At 38.1% G+C, this 13,463-nt stretch overlaps 1 protein-coding gene across 5 annotated transcripts in view; it reads left to right on the top strand.

Annotated features, from left to right (window-relative positions):
• atg5 (ATG5 autophagy related 5 homolog (S. cerevisiae)) overlaps nt 1-7,444 on the top strand; it is a 157,483-nt gene extending 150,039 nt beyond the window's left edge. For all 5 annotated transcript variants that reach the window (XM_043687041.1, XM_043687043.1, XM_043687042.1 and 2 more), the window contains one exon: nt 4,380-7,444. In XM_043687041.1, coding sequence (XP_043542976.1) covers nt 4,380-4,516 — 137 coding nt within the window. In that variant the 3' untranslated portion in view covers nt 4,517-7,444. The remainder of the gene's footprint in view (nt 1-4,379) is intronic.
• The last annotated feature ends 6,019 nt before the right edge of the window (nt 7,445-13,463 follow it).

The raw sequence follows: 13,463 nt of genomic DNA, 5'->3' as shown, positions 1-13,463 counted from the left end.
ATAGTGGCCTGTCCCTGCCGCTTCCGGTTGTCAGTTTCAGCTGTCCGCTGTAGTGGCCGGTATATTGGCCACTACAGCGGACAGCTGAAACTGACAACTGGAAGCGGCAGGGACAGGCCACCATAAATGCCGGAGGAAACACCACAGAAGCGCTTCACAGGATGTTCCCAAGCACTGAGGATGTCACCTAGACAGGGGACGAAACGTTTGCAACAAAAACTTCCAGCTCGACGAACAGAACCACAGCAACGAGCACCCGAGCTACAAATCTTCTCACAAACTTTGAGCTTTGTAATATTCTTGAAATTACACGTTCTGAGTTGAATTGGCTGAAGGCTGGCATCTGTAATGCTGGGGACCTCAGGAAGAAGCTGAGATGGATCATCCACTCAGCAATTTTGGTTAAAGGTGGCTGTAGTTGCTTTAACCTTGCCTTTTGCACTGATGTGCTAGGCTGCACTATCATTGACAGTGAGGATAGTGGTTCTTCTCCAGTTAATGCTTTAATTGTACACCTGCATGCCAAACTAAAATGTGCCAGGAGTTGAGCAGATGCCAAGACCTCAATTGTGCAGAAATCCTGGAAAGTTGTACAAAGTGCAATAGTGATATTAAAAAGAAGAATATTAAGAAAGCAAAGAAAGAATACGAAAAATGTAGGCAAGCAAAATCATGAAAAATGATGACTTGAAATGCATTAGGAGCAAGACAATAGCTAAGGAGAAAGTAAAGCCCATTAGAAACCAAAAAGCTATCTTCTGTGTGGAGGAGAAAGAGAGAGACCTCTGTGTGGAGGAGAAAGAATTGGCCATCATTATTGATTAATACTTTGCATCCTTCTTGACAAAGAAAGGGGATGTTTTAGTTGAGAAGCAGGGATGTGAGATATTGAGGGAGGTGAACAAAGAGAGGAAACAAATATTCAGGGGTGTTAACTCTTTGAAAATGAGTAAAACAGGTGTAGATGAGTGCTAATGAAATGTTAAGAGAAGTAGGGGATGAAATAGAGGAAGCTTTCAACATAATTTTCCAATCCTCTCTGGCTGTAGGTGTGGTGTCAGTAATATACCTTCCTTTAAAATGGGAGCCAGTGACAGATTGAGTCATTAAAAGTCAATCAGCCTAACCACCGTGGTGGGCAGATAATTCCCAAAGGATCATCCCAATAAATCATCTTAATTTTATGTTTTGCTTAACTAGCTGGCTCCCTTCAGCCTGTCTGTGGCTAATACTTTCATCCAACACGAATCTGTGTTGAATGCAGATAAATATTTTGATACCTCAAAATATGCTAACATCAAAGTAAGGTCCTTCAAGTTCCCATCTACCTTAGATTATTGTGAGGCAAGAGAATCAATCTGTTTCCATCTTAAGAAAAAATTCAATAATCCACCTCCACTGCCTTCTGAAAGTGAGTGCTCCAGAGTGTCTCAATAAAAAAAACCCTCTTCACTGTCCTAATAAGGTGATCCCTAATTTTTACACAATATCTCTTTGTTCTGGATTCACTCACAAGAGGAAGAATCATGTCTACATTCAATTTATGAAGACCTGGAATACTTTATTCAAGTCACACCTTATTCCTTAAAACTCCAGTAAAAAGAAGCCCAGCCTGACCTGTTTTTCATCAAGACAACCTATTCCTTTTAGATGTTGGTCTAATAAACCTCTCTGAATTACCTCCAACAGAACTAAATCCTTCCTTTAAAAAAAGGTGACCAAAACTACCATTGTGTTTGAGATGTGATCTCAACAATGCCCTATAGATATTTTCTAATCAACCTGTTCAGAGATGTAATTATACATCTCTGGAGTTTTTTTTAAACTCCCTATCCTTTCCTGTCATTCTCTGACCTTCATTTCCCATTTTATTGTTTAGCTTATCTGTCTCAACTCTTGCACTGATTTGCCAATTCTACGCAAGCTTTACCTTCATTGAGTAAATGGGGCAGTTCAAACATAAGTGACATTAGTCTTAAAAGCTTCTTTAAAAAGTGCTGTAATTAGTATATGCATTCTCTGCCTGTCCTTGATATCTGGAATAATTTTCTGCAGTTACCAATAATGAAAGCTTACAGAGCAGTTGATAACTAAATGATATCTGGATATGGTTCCAAGATTATTGCATACTTGAAACAGGATATATTTTGTAATATTTAGTAACCATTACACAAATCAAACACTTTATCTTCTATCTCTATCCATCTCATCAAAAAGTGTCTTCATTTTATCTTGTGTCCAAATCATTCTTTGCAACTCCATCTCAACAGGCAATTGTTCCAAGGTATAGTAGATTTCAAATACACTTTTTTTTTTGTCTGTAGAAGAGCATTTAGAGGGTTTCATGGGCCACCTTATTAAGGCAGTGATGATATGAGTCATGTAGACCGGGAAAGTTCCACATTTTAATTCTTAAAGTCTGTAGTGAATAAACTGTTTTTTGTGAAGTTGGTGGTATTAGACTTGAGCTATTCTTTTCCAGATTAGCAAAGGACTACTTAGGTGGTGTATAGTGGCCCAGCATATATAAATGACAGATGAGAGTGTAGAATCACCAGGCTTTGCTACGATATTCTATGTAGCTGAATAGCCTTCTGTTATCCCATGTGCAGACTGAGGACAGTGTCTTGGGCAGGTGTTTTTACAAATTTTCTTCAAAACACAAAATCAGAGTAAAGAGTGTGATGCTGGAAAAGCACAGGAGGTCAGGCAGCATCTGAGGAGCTGGCGAATCAACATTTTGCCCAAAACATTGATTCTCCTGCTCCTCTGATGTTGCTTAACCTGCTAAGCTGTTCTAGCACCACACACTCGACTCTGACCTCCAGCATCTGCAGTCCTCACTTTCTCCTAGCGAAATCAGAATTGGCAACCAGCTCAACTTGATAACATAAGTGCTGATCAAAGATCCAGATAGCCTTATTTTTCTCTTTGGTGTCATGACCGCAATACATAACACAAGGAAGATGGTCACATCAGAATTGTCCGTTGCTGATTCAATTGAAACCTAAAAGACATCTGGAAAAACAGTGTATTCAAAAAGTTTGACCTTTTGAAAGACTGAAGTAGAGAAGAAAAGAGAAAGTGACATTTGATTTATTTTTAATCAATTCTTTCTGCAGGTCTGCACTTTGACTATCCCTATAAAATTTGATACAAATTTGCTTAATGTGTACTCCTTTATGGATTTGTGTTTTTATGATAAACAAAACTGTTTGTTCGCTATCACAGGATGAAAGCACTTAGCCCCATGTGTATATGTTTGTTTTACTGCTACATCATGTATTGCTTGTAAGATTGAGATCTCATTCACCAGGAAGCATTAGGCCAAGTTTTCTTTCAAGATTAATTACCCTTTTAAAATGTGTGTTTGATGTCTCCCTTTGGTGTATCCTGGCTTGGTTAATCCGCTTTGACCTGACCCACTGGCTATTACTGCAATTGCCATGGTAAAATCTTTCTCCGTGATGTATGGGCTATAGACGTCAGCCTGTGGTTTTTCATGTAGATGGATTCAATTAAATAGATTTTTACTGATGAGTAGAATAAAGTTTAAGCATTTGTCAGAACCTACACAAAACTGTCCAGACTTTCAACTCAGCTATAAGGCTTGTCTGGTATTCAGTTTTTAATTTCCCACTAACTCTGAAAATGTAAAGTTAAAGCAACTTTTCAAATCTCAACTGCTGTAGTTGTCCTGTAGTACTGTGCTCTTAGCTTTGATTTAACTTTCCACATTTAAGCAATAGAATGTTTGAGATTCCAGTTCTTCTTTCACCACCTAAATACAGGTCATTTCATTGTGATTTAATTGAATTGAAAAGATTGGCATGTCCAATTGTTCTTGTATGTTAGAATTTTTACTCATGCGTGGACACACATCCTAACATTACTTGGCACAGCTGTATAACCTCTCTGTTTTAAATCAAATTCCCATTTTAAGACCTGATTTTGCAGAAACTACAATTTTAAAATGAATCTTTTGAGTACCATGGAACATTTTATGAACACTTTATAGGGAGTTCATAAAGTGATAAAAACTGGGCAATGCTAGGACTAGGGTAGGAAGTGATATGGTTAAGACCCTAAGAACTAAGATGTACTTATTTTTACATGTAATGCTCTGCAAATTAACTTGTAATAATGTGTATTACCAACAATCCTAATGTTTTTGAATTTGATGCATTCAGAAATGTATCTTATCCCTAAATTAAAAGTGTATGACATCGGGATATGCCATAAGCACTGAAATATCTAAATAACTGTGGTGCGTTAGTTTGGCTATAAAACAGAAGCTGTTCGGTGTTTTTGTAAGATTAGACATTTCCACTGAACTGTGAATATTTTATATAACTCTGTTTTGTTTATACTTGAACTAGATATGGAGAAACAGTATCAAGTAGTGATTCACGGAATTGAACCAATGCTGGAAACACCAGTACAATGGCTCAGTGAACATCTGAGCTACCCAGACAATTTTCTGCACATTAGTATCATTCCTTTACCTAGAGACTGAGGAAGCAGGCAACTCTGAACAGGAAAGAAAAGCAAACCACCCTGGACTTGCCAGAACAGTTCTATCTTCCACTTCTACAGAACTTGTCAGAAGCAACTTGACCAGAAATACTCACTGCTGCAAGCCAAACAGGAAGAGATCTCACAACCTGATAAGGAGCTGGTCCTAGTTTTCATCACTACTGTAATTCTGCTGTCGTCATAAAACCTCACTTGCAGCATGAAAACTTCTCAAGACCACTTCTATCATTTTCTAGTAAAATGGTAAACATATTTGCTAAGGCACCAAGCAGTGGAAACATGTAGTGCTTATATTGTCCTTCTGATTAACAAATAACTGGGGGTATTTCCAAAAGTGACCGTGACCATATTGAAGAATGAGAGAATGGAAAGAAAAATGTTTGTACTTTCCAAAGGATTGTAATGGCTCACAGGAAAACAAGTAGCATTCTTTGCAATGATGCTGGAAAGCATTATACAGAAATTGTTCAGTCTCTATCTCTGTGTCTCTCTTTTGCTCCTCACTCTTACATCTTTCTTCTGTGCCTACTCCACTCTCTCCCTTTTATGCATTCACCCTCCTCTCTTTTCACTTTCTATCTCTGTTTCCTTCCTTCCTTCCCAATTTTTCACTTTCCCTTTCTGTATCCCCCACTTTCTCTCTCCTGGTCTCTTGTCTCCTTTCGCTGCTGTGTTATTCCAGTTATTGGGCTTGAAGTATTAAACCTTGACACATTTTTATCCATTAAATGAATCCCAAACCTTAACTCAAACATTTTTGCTTAATACAGTTGTTTGCATTCAAGATACTGAATTAGACTCAATTTGGTATTTTTAAATATATTCATCTGGCAATTGTTTTGTAACTTAATAAATAACGAGAATGTAAAATTTTTATTTCAGTTGTAAGACTGTATAACATTTTAAACATGTCATTTGCACTTCAATAAGTACTTAACACTCCAAGTTTTCAGAATCATGTGTTTTAGGCATCCTTTTGTCCCTATAAATAAAAGTCTCAAAGTCAATAATACATCGTGCAGATGACTGTGAAATATCCTCTAATCTAGATTCCTTGTTTGTTGAATGCCCTTACTTCTTATGGGGCATGCAGTTAGTGGGTTTGGGTTGCTCTTAACAGCAGTCGCGAAATTGCAGTCTGTAATTATAATGGAACCAAATTTGTTTCCCAAAGCTGCATTCAACATTGTGGCTAAAAGAAAATATTGGGGTGCACAAGAAGGAAATAGAGAATGATTATAGAGGAACCTCAATTATCCGGCATTTGATTATCCGAATTTCGGATTTTCTGGAAAGATCGCAAGATCCCAATGCTTGGCTAAATTATGTTATCCAGCATTCGATTAACTAAACGATATACTCCCCGCCCGTGTCCTTCAGATAATCGAGGTTTCTCTGTATTACCAAATCAGGAGTCACACATTCAAGGACAGAAATACTTTCACAGTACTAATTATTAAATAAAACTCTGGCCTTTAGAAAATATCTGCCAATGTCCTCCTTTTGCTTTAAGTTGAAATGCTGATGCCTTTGGTTCTAGCTTATTGTGTGCACACTTTGCATATAGGAAATTGTGACTATAAACAGGAGGAAAATCTGGCGTTTAGAAATGCAGTTTATTCCAAAACTATGTGCAATAAATAATTTGATTATACTTGCCAGACTTTTTTTTTGGGGTGGGGAGCGGTGATGGTGGTGGTGGACAAATTCCCAGAAGTTTCCTTATAAAAGATCACCCTCATTGGTTCAACTCAATTACAGAATCACTTACAAGTAATAATGCATTTCTGTGTATTTACCAGTGTCCATGAATGTTTAGTGTTAGCTATGCTGTTTCATAAGTATGGAACATTTCTAATTTGCAGATCCAAGTGAGCGTTCAACAAATGAAGTTAGAATTAAAACTTGCCATTGGTGGTGAGATAGCTGTTTATTCTGAAAATAACGAAATCTTGAAATCTTCGTAAAACATAGCAATTTGGGAGTGCTGCACGTGATTTAGACCAAGTGCTTTCTAATATGTTTTCTTATTTTTCACTTTTGTGGTTCACTATTCAACCAGGCAATGAAGGTGCTCACTTTCATAATATATAGTAAGCCTCTCGCATATGGCCTTTTAACAAAGTTGTAAACTTTTACTTAGTTTACCACTGCTAAATGAATGGCTTCTGTCTTCTTTCAGGTATGCATGCTATTGGTGTCCTTGGAAGAAGAGCTACTATGATGAGAGTTATCATCTGCAATGTAGCATTTCATGGGTTTTTTTTTGTAGCAGGAAGGTGGGTGGCATCAACATACTTTTTAAATTTGCCATGGTATAATGATTGTATTAAGGGTTATTTTAAAGGTTTAATGTGTTGAATGAAAATAAACAACCCAACTTTTTATGTAGTGAAATCTTTTATTAATGGAAAATAGTTTGATGTATGATCACTGCCCCTTTGTGGTTGCCATACAGAAAATTCTTAAGGCATTATTTTGTTGCTTTGTGGTATTGGTCAAGGTTCAGGTTGGTAGATGTTTGTTCCACCTATTGTACAGATTCAACTGGTGAAAACTTTCTTCTAATACCTTGTACACTTGTCCAAATAATGTAATGCAATACTTGTGATACTTAAGTAATCTTGTTATTTGTTTTAATTATGCAATGAGACTAGTTCTTTTGATAATAAAAACACAGCAATCCTGGCATTTTACTTCACATTTTTACTGGGTTTTTTTTCTCTTATTTTTGGAAAATACTTTCAATACCATTAGGTAGGATAGTATTTGGATTTCAAATTCAAATTTTAAATTTCATGGTGCTGTACCGAGCAGTCTTTTGTAAATGCAAAGTGTTTACAAGATGTGTAACTTTATAATCGCTCCAAAATTTTCCTCGCCTATTAAAATTAAGTTTGTGCAAAAATTGTGTTGCCACTTGGTTAAATATTATGTACAGGTTTATTTTGACTGTTTGTCTGAAAATTGGCCTTTACAAAATAGTATTGTACAATAGGCAGGATTACCAGATTGCTGTTAAGTCCTATCTGCTAGTGCACACAAGCTATGCTGTAAAAATCCAGACCTCTTACCTACCAGTAGTTGAATTTATCAGATACACTGCAGCACTTTAACAGAACTTCTTTGATAGCAACTTTCAAACCTGTGACCCCTACTGCCTGGAAATCCAAGGGCAGGAGGTGACAGGAACATAACCACTAGTCAGTTCCTCTTCCAGTCTGAGATCATTATGACATGGAACTATATTACTGTTTCTTCACTGCTTACTTAAAACTTTGAACCACCTTCCTCAATGACATTGTAAATTTAGCTTGATCCCAAGGACTGAACTAGTTCGAGAAAGCAACCATCCTTTCAAGAACAATTAGGTATGGGCAATAAATGTTGACATTGAATGAATAAATATAATGGGTTGCTAATATGCCTTATCTTTAATGGTTCAGGATACTCACTCAAGTACAAATGACAGCCAGTTCCAATGCTGTAGTCTACAGTATTCCAGAAGATTGCAAAGAGCAAAATTGAAAGGAATGTGGCTATCAAAAGCTATTTTAGTTGCTCAAATGCTATAGTTCAAAATCTAGGGACGTGACAACTATTGCATAACTACAACACCCGTATTGATTTGACACTGGAAGTGATTGCGTCTCTTGTTAGAGAAAGATGTGATCAGAAACCATGCATTTCTTCCCTACTTAGCTTAAATGATAGAAGAACTACTTAGGTTTGTATGATTACATTATTTGCAGAAATGACATTGACAAACTATTGGGATAATATAAAAGCAAAATGATTAAGAATATTTATGCGTAGACAAAGGTCACTAAGACCTTGAGGAAAGCTGACTAATTTTTAGAATGCTTTATATGCTGGGGACACCCCAAAGCATTTTATAACTGATGGAATACTTTTGAAGTGCTGTCACTATTGTTATGCAGGTAAACATGACAAACTAGTCTGTTCTGTTTCATGAATCATCTAAGTCTTTTTCTCAATTTGTTTTGTTTCTAGAAATGTATGCAGTTGTCTCTTGAGCTTGTTTATATTATGTCCTCCAAGAGCTTATCCTATTGACTTTTCCTCCACATTCCTAATACTAATTTCTGTATCATTTTGACTCTCTTACTGCTTTCACCTTTTAATAGATATTTCTAATTGATCAGTTCAGAAGTATGATGAACACAAGTGGAGCAGATGGGACCTGAATCCAGGCCTTCTGGCCCAGAGATAGGAACATTGCCACTGCACCACAAGAGCCCCTATCAATCCGCTTTGTAATTTTAATGGGATCACAATCTATCTGTCTAAAGTAAATAATCCCAAACACCTTAAGTTTTCCTCAGTAATGAAACTTTTAACATCTGAATGATCCTGGTTACTACTTTGTGATTAGTGATATATTTCCTATTGCTAGGTTACCAGATACATGTTTTTGGACAAGTCTAGTTAACATGATGCTATTACAGTTCTTTATTCATCCAGCCTCATTAACTGATTCAAAATAGCCTGATGCTTTGTTAGATCCATCATATGTTGCTCTAGAAAATGTTATGAGTACTCTTTTTATGAATTCATCCTCATTGCTACCTTTACCAATTTGATTTTCCCAATCGACGTGAAGATAAAAGTCATCCATGATGAATGTGCTGTCTTTCTTGCATGACCTCGGATTTGCTATTGAAGTTATTCAATCTTGTCCTAGCAAAGCTACTCCACCACTCTTTCCTCTCTGCCTGTGCTTTCAAAATGTAATATATCCCTTTTAGTTCTCAGCTTTGATATTCTTGTAACCATGTGTCTGGAATGACAGTAAGACCATACCCTTTAACATCATTAATTAATTTATTTTGTTTCAAATGCTATAAATATTTCAGTTTTTTAAACATTGATTATGCCTTCTTAGTCTTTTCCCTTTTTACCATTCTTAATAACTGCAGTGTGGGTAAACCTACAGTGCATGAATTGCTGCAATTCAAGAAGGTGGCTGACCACCTTGTCAAGGGCAACAAGAAATAACTTTTGGCCCAGCCAGCAATGCCCACATCTGATGAATGAGTTTTTGTTAAATTTGCTGTATTTCTCAACGTAGACTTAGTCCCTTCCCATTCTATGCTGATTATCTAAATCGCTGTCTAGCACTGCTGCCATATCTGTTGCTTTGTATGCTTGTAAATCCCCTATCCAGAACCTTTCTCACTCTCATTGAGTTTAATGCCCTCTCCACAACTTTAGTTATTCACCAGAATACTGTTTCCAGCTTAATTCAACTGCAGCCCATCCTGCAAGAACAGCTGCCTTTTACCCCGGCACTGGTGCCAGTACTCCATGAGCTGAAACCCATTCTACCCAAACCAAACTTTGAGCAACAAATTTAACTCTGATTTTATTTACCATAGGAGAAAGTGAGGTCTGCAGATGCTGGAGATCAAAGTTGAAACTTTATTGCTGGAACAGCACAGCAGGTCAGGCAGCATCCAGGGCACAGGAGATTCGACGTTTCGGGCACAGGCCCTTCTTCAGGATTCCTGAAGAAGGGCCTGTGCCCGAAACGTCGAATCTTCTGTGCCCTGGATGCTGCCTGACCTGCTGTGCTGTTCCAGCAATAAAGTTTCAACTTTTATTTACCATATGCAAGTTTGCCCATGGCCAGCTGATAATTCTAAGATTATTACCTTGGAGGTTGTGCTTTTTAATTTAGTTCCTAATGGTACAAAATCTTTCAGTAGAGCCTCCTTTTAACTCCTATCAATATCATTGTTAACAATTTGGATGATGATAAGTAGACCCCTCTCATTATCCAAGTTTCTCTCCAGCCATGAGGCACCACAGTCTCCAGGATTCATTCACAGCTACAGGGAAATGTTTCTATCCTGTAATTATATTGTCTCCTACCACTACTACATTTCTATTGACTTCGCCCACTTGAATGACTTTCTGTACTAAGATGCTGTAGTCAATTCATTCAATCTCATTGCAGCGCCCAGTCTCGCCCGCATAGTTTGAAAGAGTCTTCTAACTGTTAGATAATTGCAGAGACTGTGGCTCCTCAAATGCTATTCCCTGAATTCCCGACCTGCCTCACCTGTATTCTCCTGACCGCAATCACAAATTTAAAATACCTAATCGGAGAGTTATGACTTCCTCCAGGAACAAAGAGCCTAGATAACCATCCCATTCCTTGCTGTGGCATCGCCTGCAGCTCACATTCCAGCTCCACAGCTATGATCTGAAGTTCCTAGAGCTACAAATATTACCGATGTGTTTACTGTGGATCATATGTATCCCCAGCAGTGGCCACATGCTGCAATAGGAACACCTCGTTAATCTAGCTATCACTATAATTCAATTCACTTATTAATTAATTACTCTGTTATCACCGTTTTTTAATCTTGAAAGTAATTTTTATTTAAACACCAATATCAATCTTAACTTGTTAAAGAGAGAAAGACTGAAAAAGGACGAGAGCCCTGAACACAAATTAAAGACTTATTTTAAAGATTAGAAATGTCAATCTTGTGCTTCCCTGCACTCACATCATGATATAGTTTGTGACATCACTCCGCTGCTGGCCTCACTTCTAAGACTATAGAACAGTAGAGCGCAGGAACAGGTCCTTCAGGCCACTGTGTCTGTGCTGACCATAGTAGCATTCTAAACTCATCCCATCTGTCTGTGTATAGTCTATATCCCTCGATTCCCTTCTTGTCCATGTGTCTGTCTAAATACTTCTTTAAATGTTATCATATCTGCTTTGACCACCTTCCTTGGCAACACGTTTCAGGCACCTACTATGCTCTATTTTAAATGAAACTTGCCTCGGACATCTTTAAACCTTTCCTCCTCTTGCCTTAAACCGATATCCTAGAGTATTTGGCATTTCCACTCTGAGAGAAAGACTCCAACTATCCATGCCCATCATAATTTTGTATACTTCTATCTGTTTGCCCCCTCAGCCTCTGATGCTGTAGCAAAAACAATCAAAGTTTGTCCAACCTCTCCTTATAGCTATTACACTCCAATCCAGGCAATATCCTGGTAAACCTCTTTTGTGTCCTCTAGCCTTCCTATCGTGTGGCAACCAGAATTGCATACCATATTCGAAATGTGACCTAACTGAAATTTTGTACAGCTGCAACACGATTTGCCGGAATTTTCACTTGGTGCCCCAACCAATGAAGGCAAGCATGCCATACGCCTCCTTTACCACTTTCAGGAAGTTACGGACTTGCATCCCAGGATTCCTCTGTATTTCAGTGCTCCTAAGGATCCTGCTATTTACTGCATACAGCAAATCCTGTGTATCTGTGAGATCATGACTCATGAATTCATTTATCAGTGCCAAAAAGTAAGTAATAACAAAATTCAGCATCCGTGGGCAAACTCGCATTTCCGTGATTTTTAATGAGCTCTATACTTGCAAATTTCACTATTCGTGGAGGTTCTCAGGAGCAGATCCCTTATGCAAAAGGAGGTGTGCCTATAGTTTCCGCTTGCATTTGACCTCCCAAAATGCATTACCTGACAAGTCCATCTGCCATTTTCCAGCCCACTTTCCAACTGATCAATATTCTGCTGTATCTTTGACAATATTCCTTACTCTTTAGCCTTCCACCAACTTTTTTCTGTCATCTACAAACTTGATAATCAGACTACCTACATTTTCATCCAAATCATTTATATCCATTGTCATCAACAGAGGTCCCAGCACTGATCCTTGAGGAGCACGACTAGTCACAGACCTCCAGTCAGAAAAATACCCCTCCAAAACTACCCTCTGTCTTCTATGACCATGCTATTTCTGTATCCAGCTAACCAACTCATGAGTCTCACCTGACTTTATTTTCTGGACCAGCCCACCATGATGGAATTTGTCAAATGCTTTAGCAGACAGTATTCACTACCATGCCCTCATCAATCCTCTTCATCACTTCTGAAAAAACTCAATCAAGTGAGACAAAATCTCCCCAAACAAAGCCGTGTTGACTATCCCTAATAAGTCCATTCCTCTCCAAATGTAAGTAAATCTTGCCCCTAAGAATCTTCTCCAATAATTTCCCTATCACAGATGTCAAGCTTAGTGGCCTATAGTTTCCTGGATTATCCCTGTTTCCTCCTTAAACAAAGACACAACTTTGGCTATTCCTCACTTCTGGGACCTCATCTATGGCAAAAGAGGATACAAACACCACTGTCAAGGTCCCAGCAACCTCCTCCATTGCCTCCTTTAGTATGCTGGTATAGATCCCATCAGGGCATCAGTACTTGTATACCTTAATGATTTTCAAGACATCCAACACTTCCTCCTCCTCAATATCAGCTAGCCGTAGAATGGCAACATATCCCTCCCTAATTTTACCATCATCCATGTCCTAGGTGAACATCAATGTGAAGTACTCATTAAGGACCTCACCCACTTCCTTTGACTCCACACACCAATTCCTCTCTTTCCTTGAGTGGAACTACCCTTTCCCTAGCTCTTTCACCTAATATATGTACCAAGGGGGTCTCCTTAATTCTACTTGCTAAGGACGTTCTGTGGCACTTTTAGCCCTCTTAATTCTTTCTTGCTTCCTCTGTATTTCTCAAGGGCCTTGACTGTTCCTTGCTAATGTTATTCTAATTAGCCTTCCATCAATTTAGCAAGTTCACATGTGGACCAGTCTTATCCTTATCCATAGCTATCTTAAAACTTGGAATTATGATCACTGTTCCTAAATTGCTACTCCATTGAAACTTTGGATCGTCTAACCAGGCTTATTCTCCAGTCTCTGTCCTAACTGGATAATCTACATACAATTGGTTCTGCTATAGCACGGTAGTTCCGTTCTTGTGCTACCCCATGTTATAAGAAAATCTTGTAACAGTAGCACCATTTAAGCTAATGGAGCCTGAATTGTGTTATAACCAATACAATCTTTAAACGT

The sequence above is a fragment of the Chiloscyllium plagiosum genome, chromosome 3 (genome assembly GCF_004010195.1).
Source record: "Chiloscyllium plagiosum isolate BGI_BamShark_2017 chromosome 3, ASM401019v2, whole genome shotgun sequence".
Classification (NCBI taxonomy): domain Eukaryota; kingdom Metazoa; phylum Chordata; class Chondrichthyes; order Orectolobiformes; family Hemiscylliidae; genus Chiloscyllium; species Chiloscyllium plagiosum.
The sequence above is the reverse complement of the archived record's forward strand: the minus strand, read 5'-3'. Positions and strand labels throughout refer to the sequence as shown.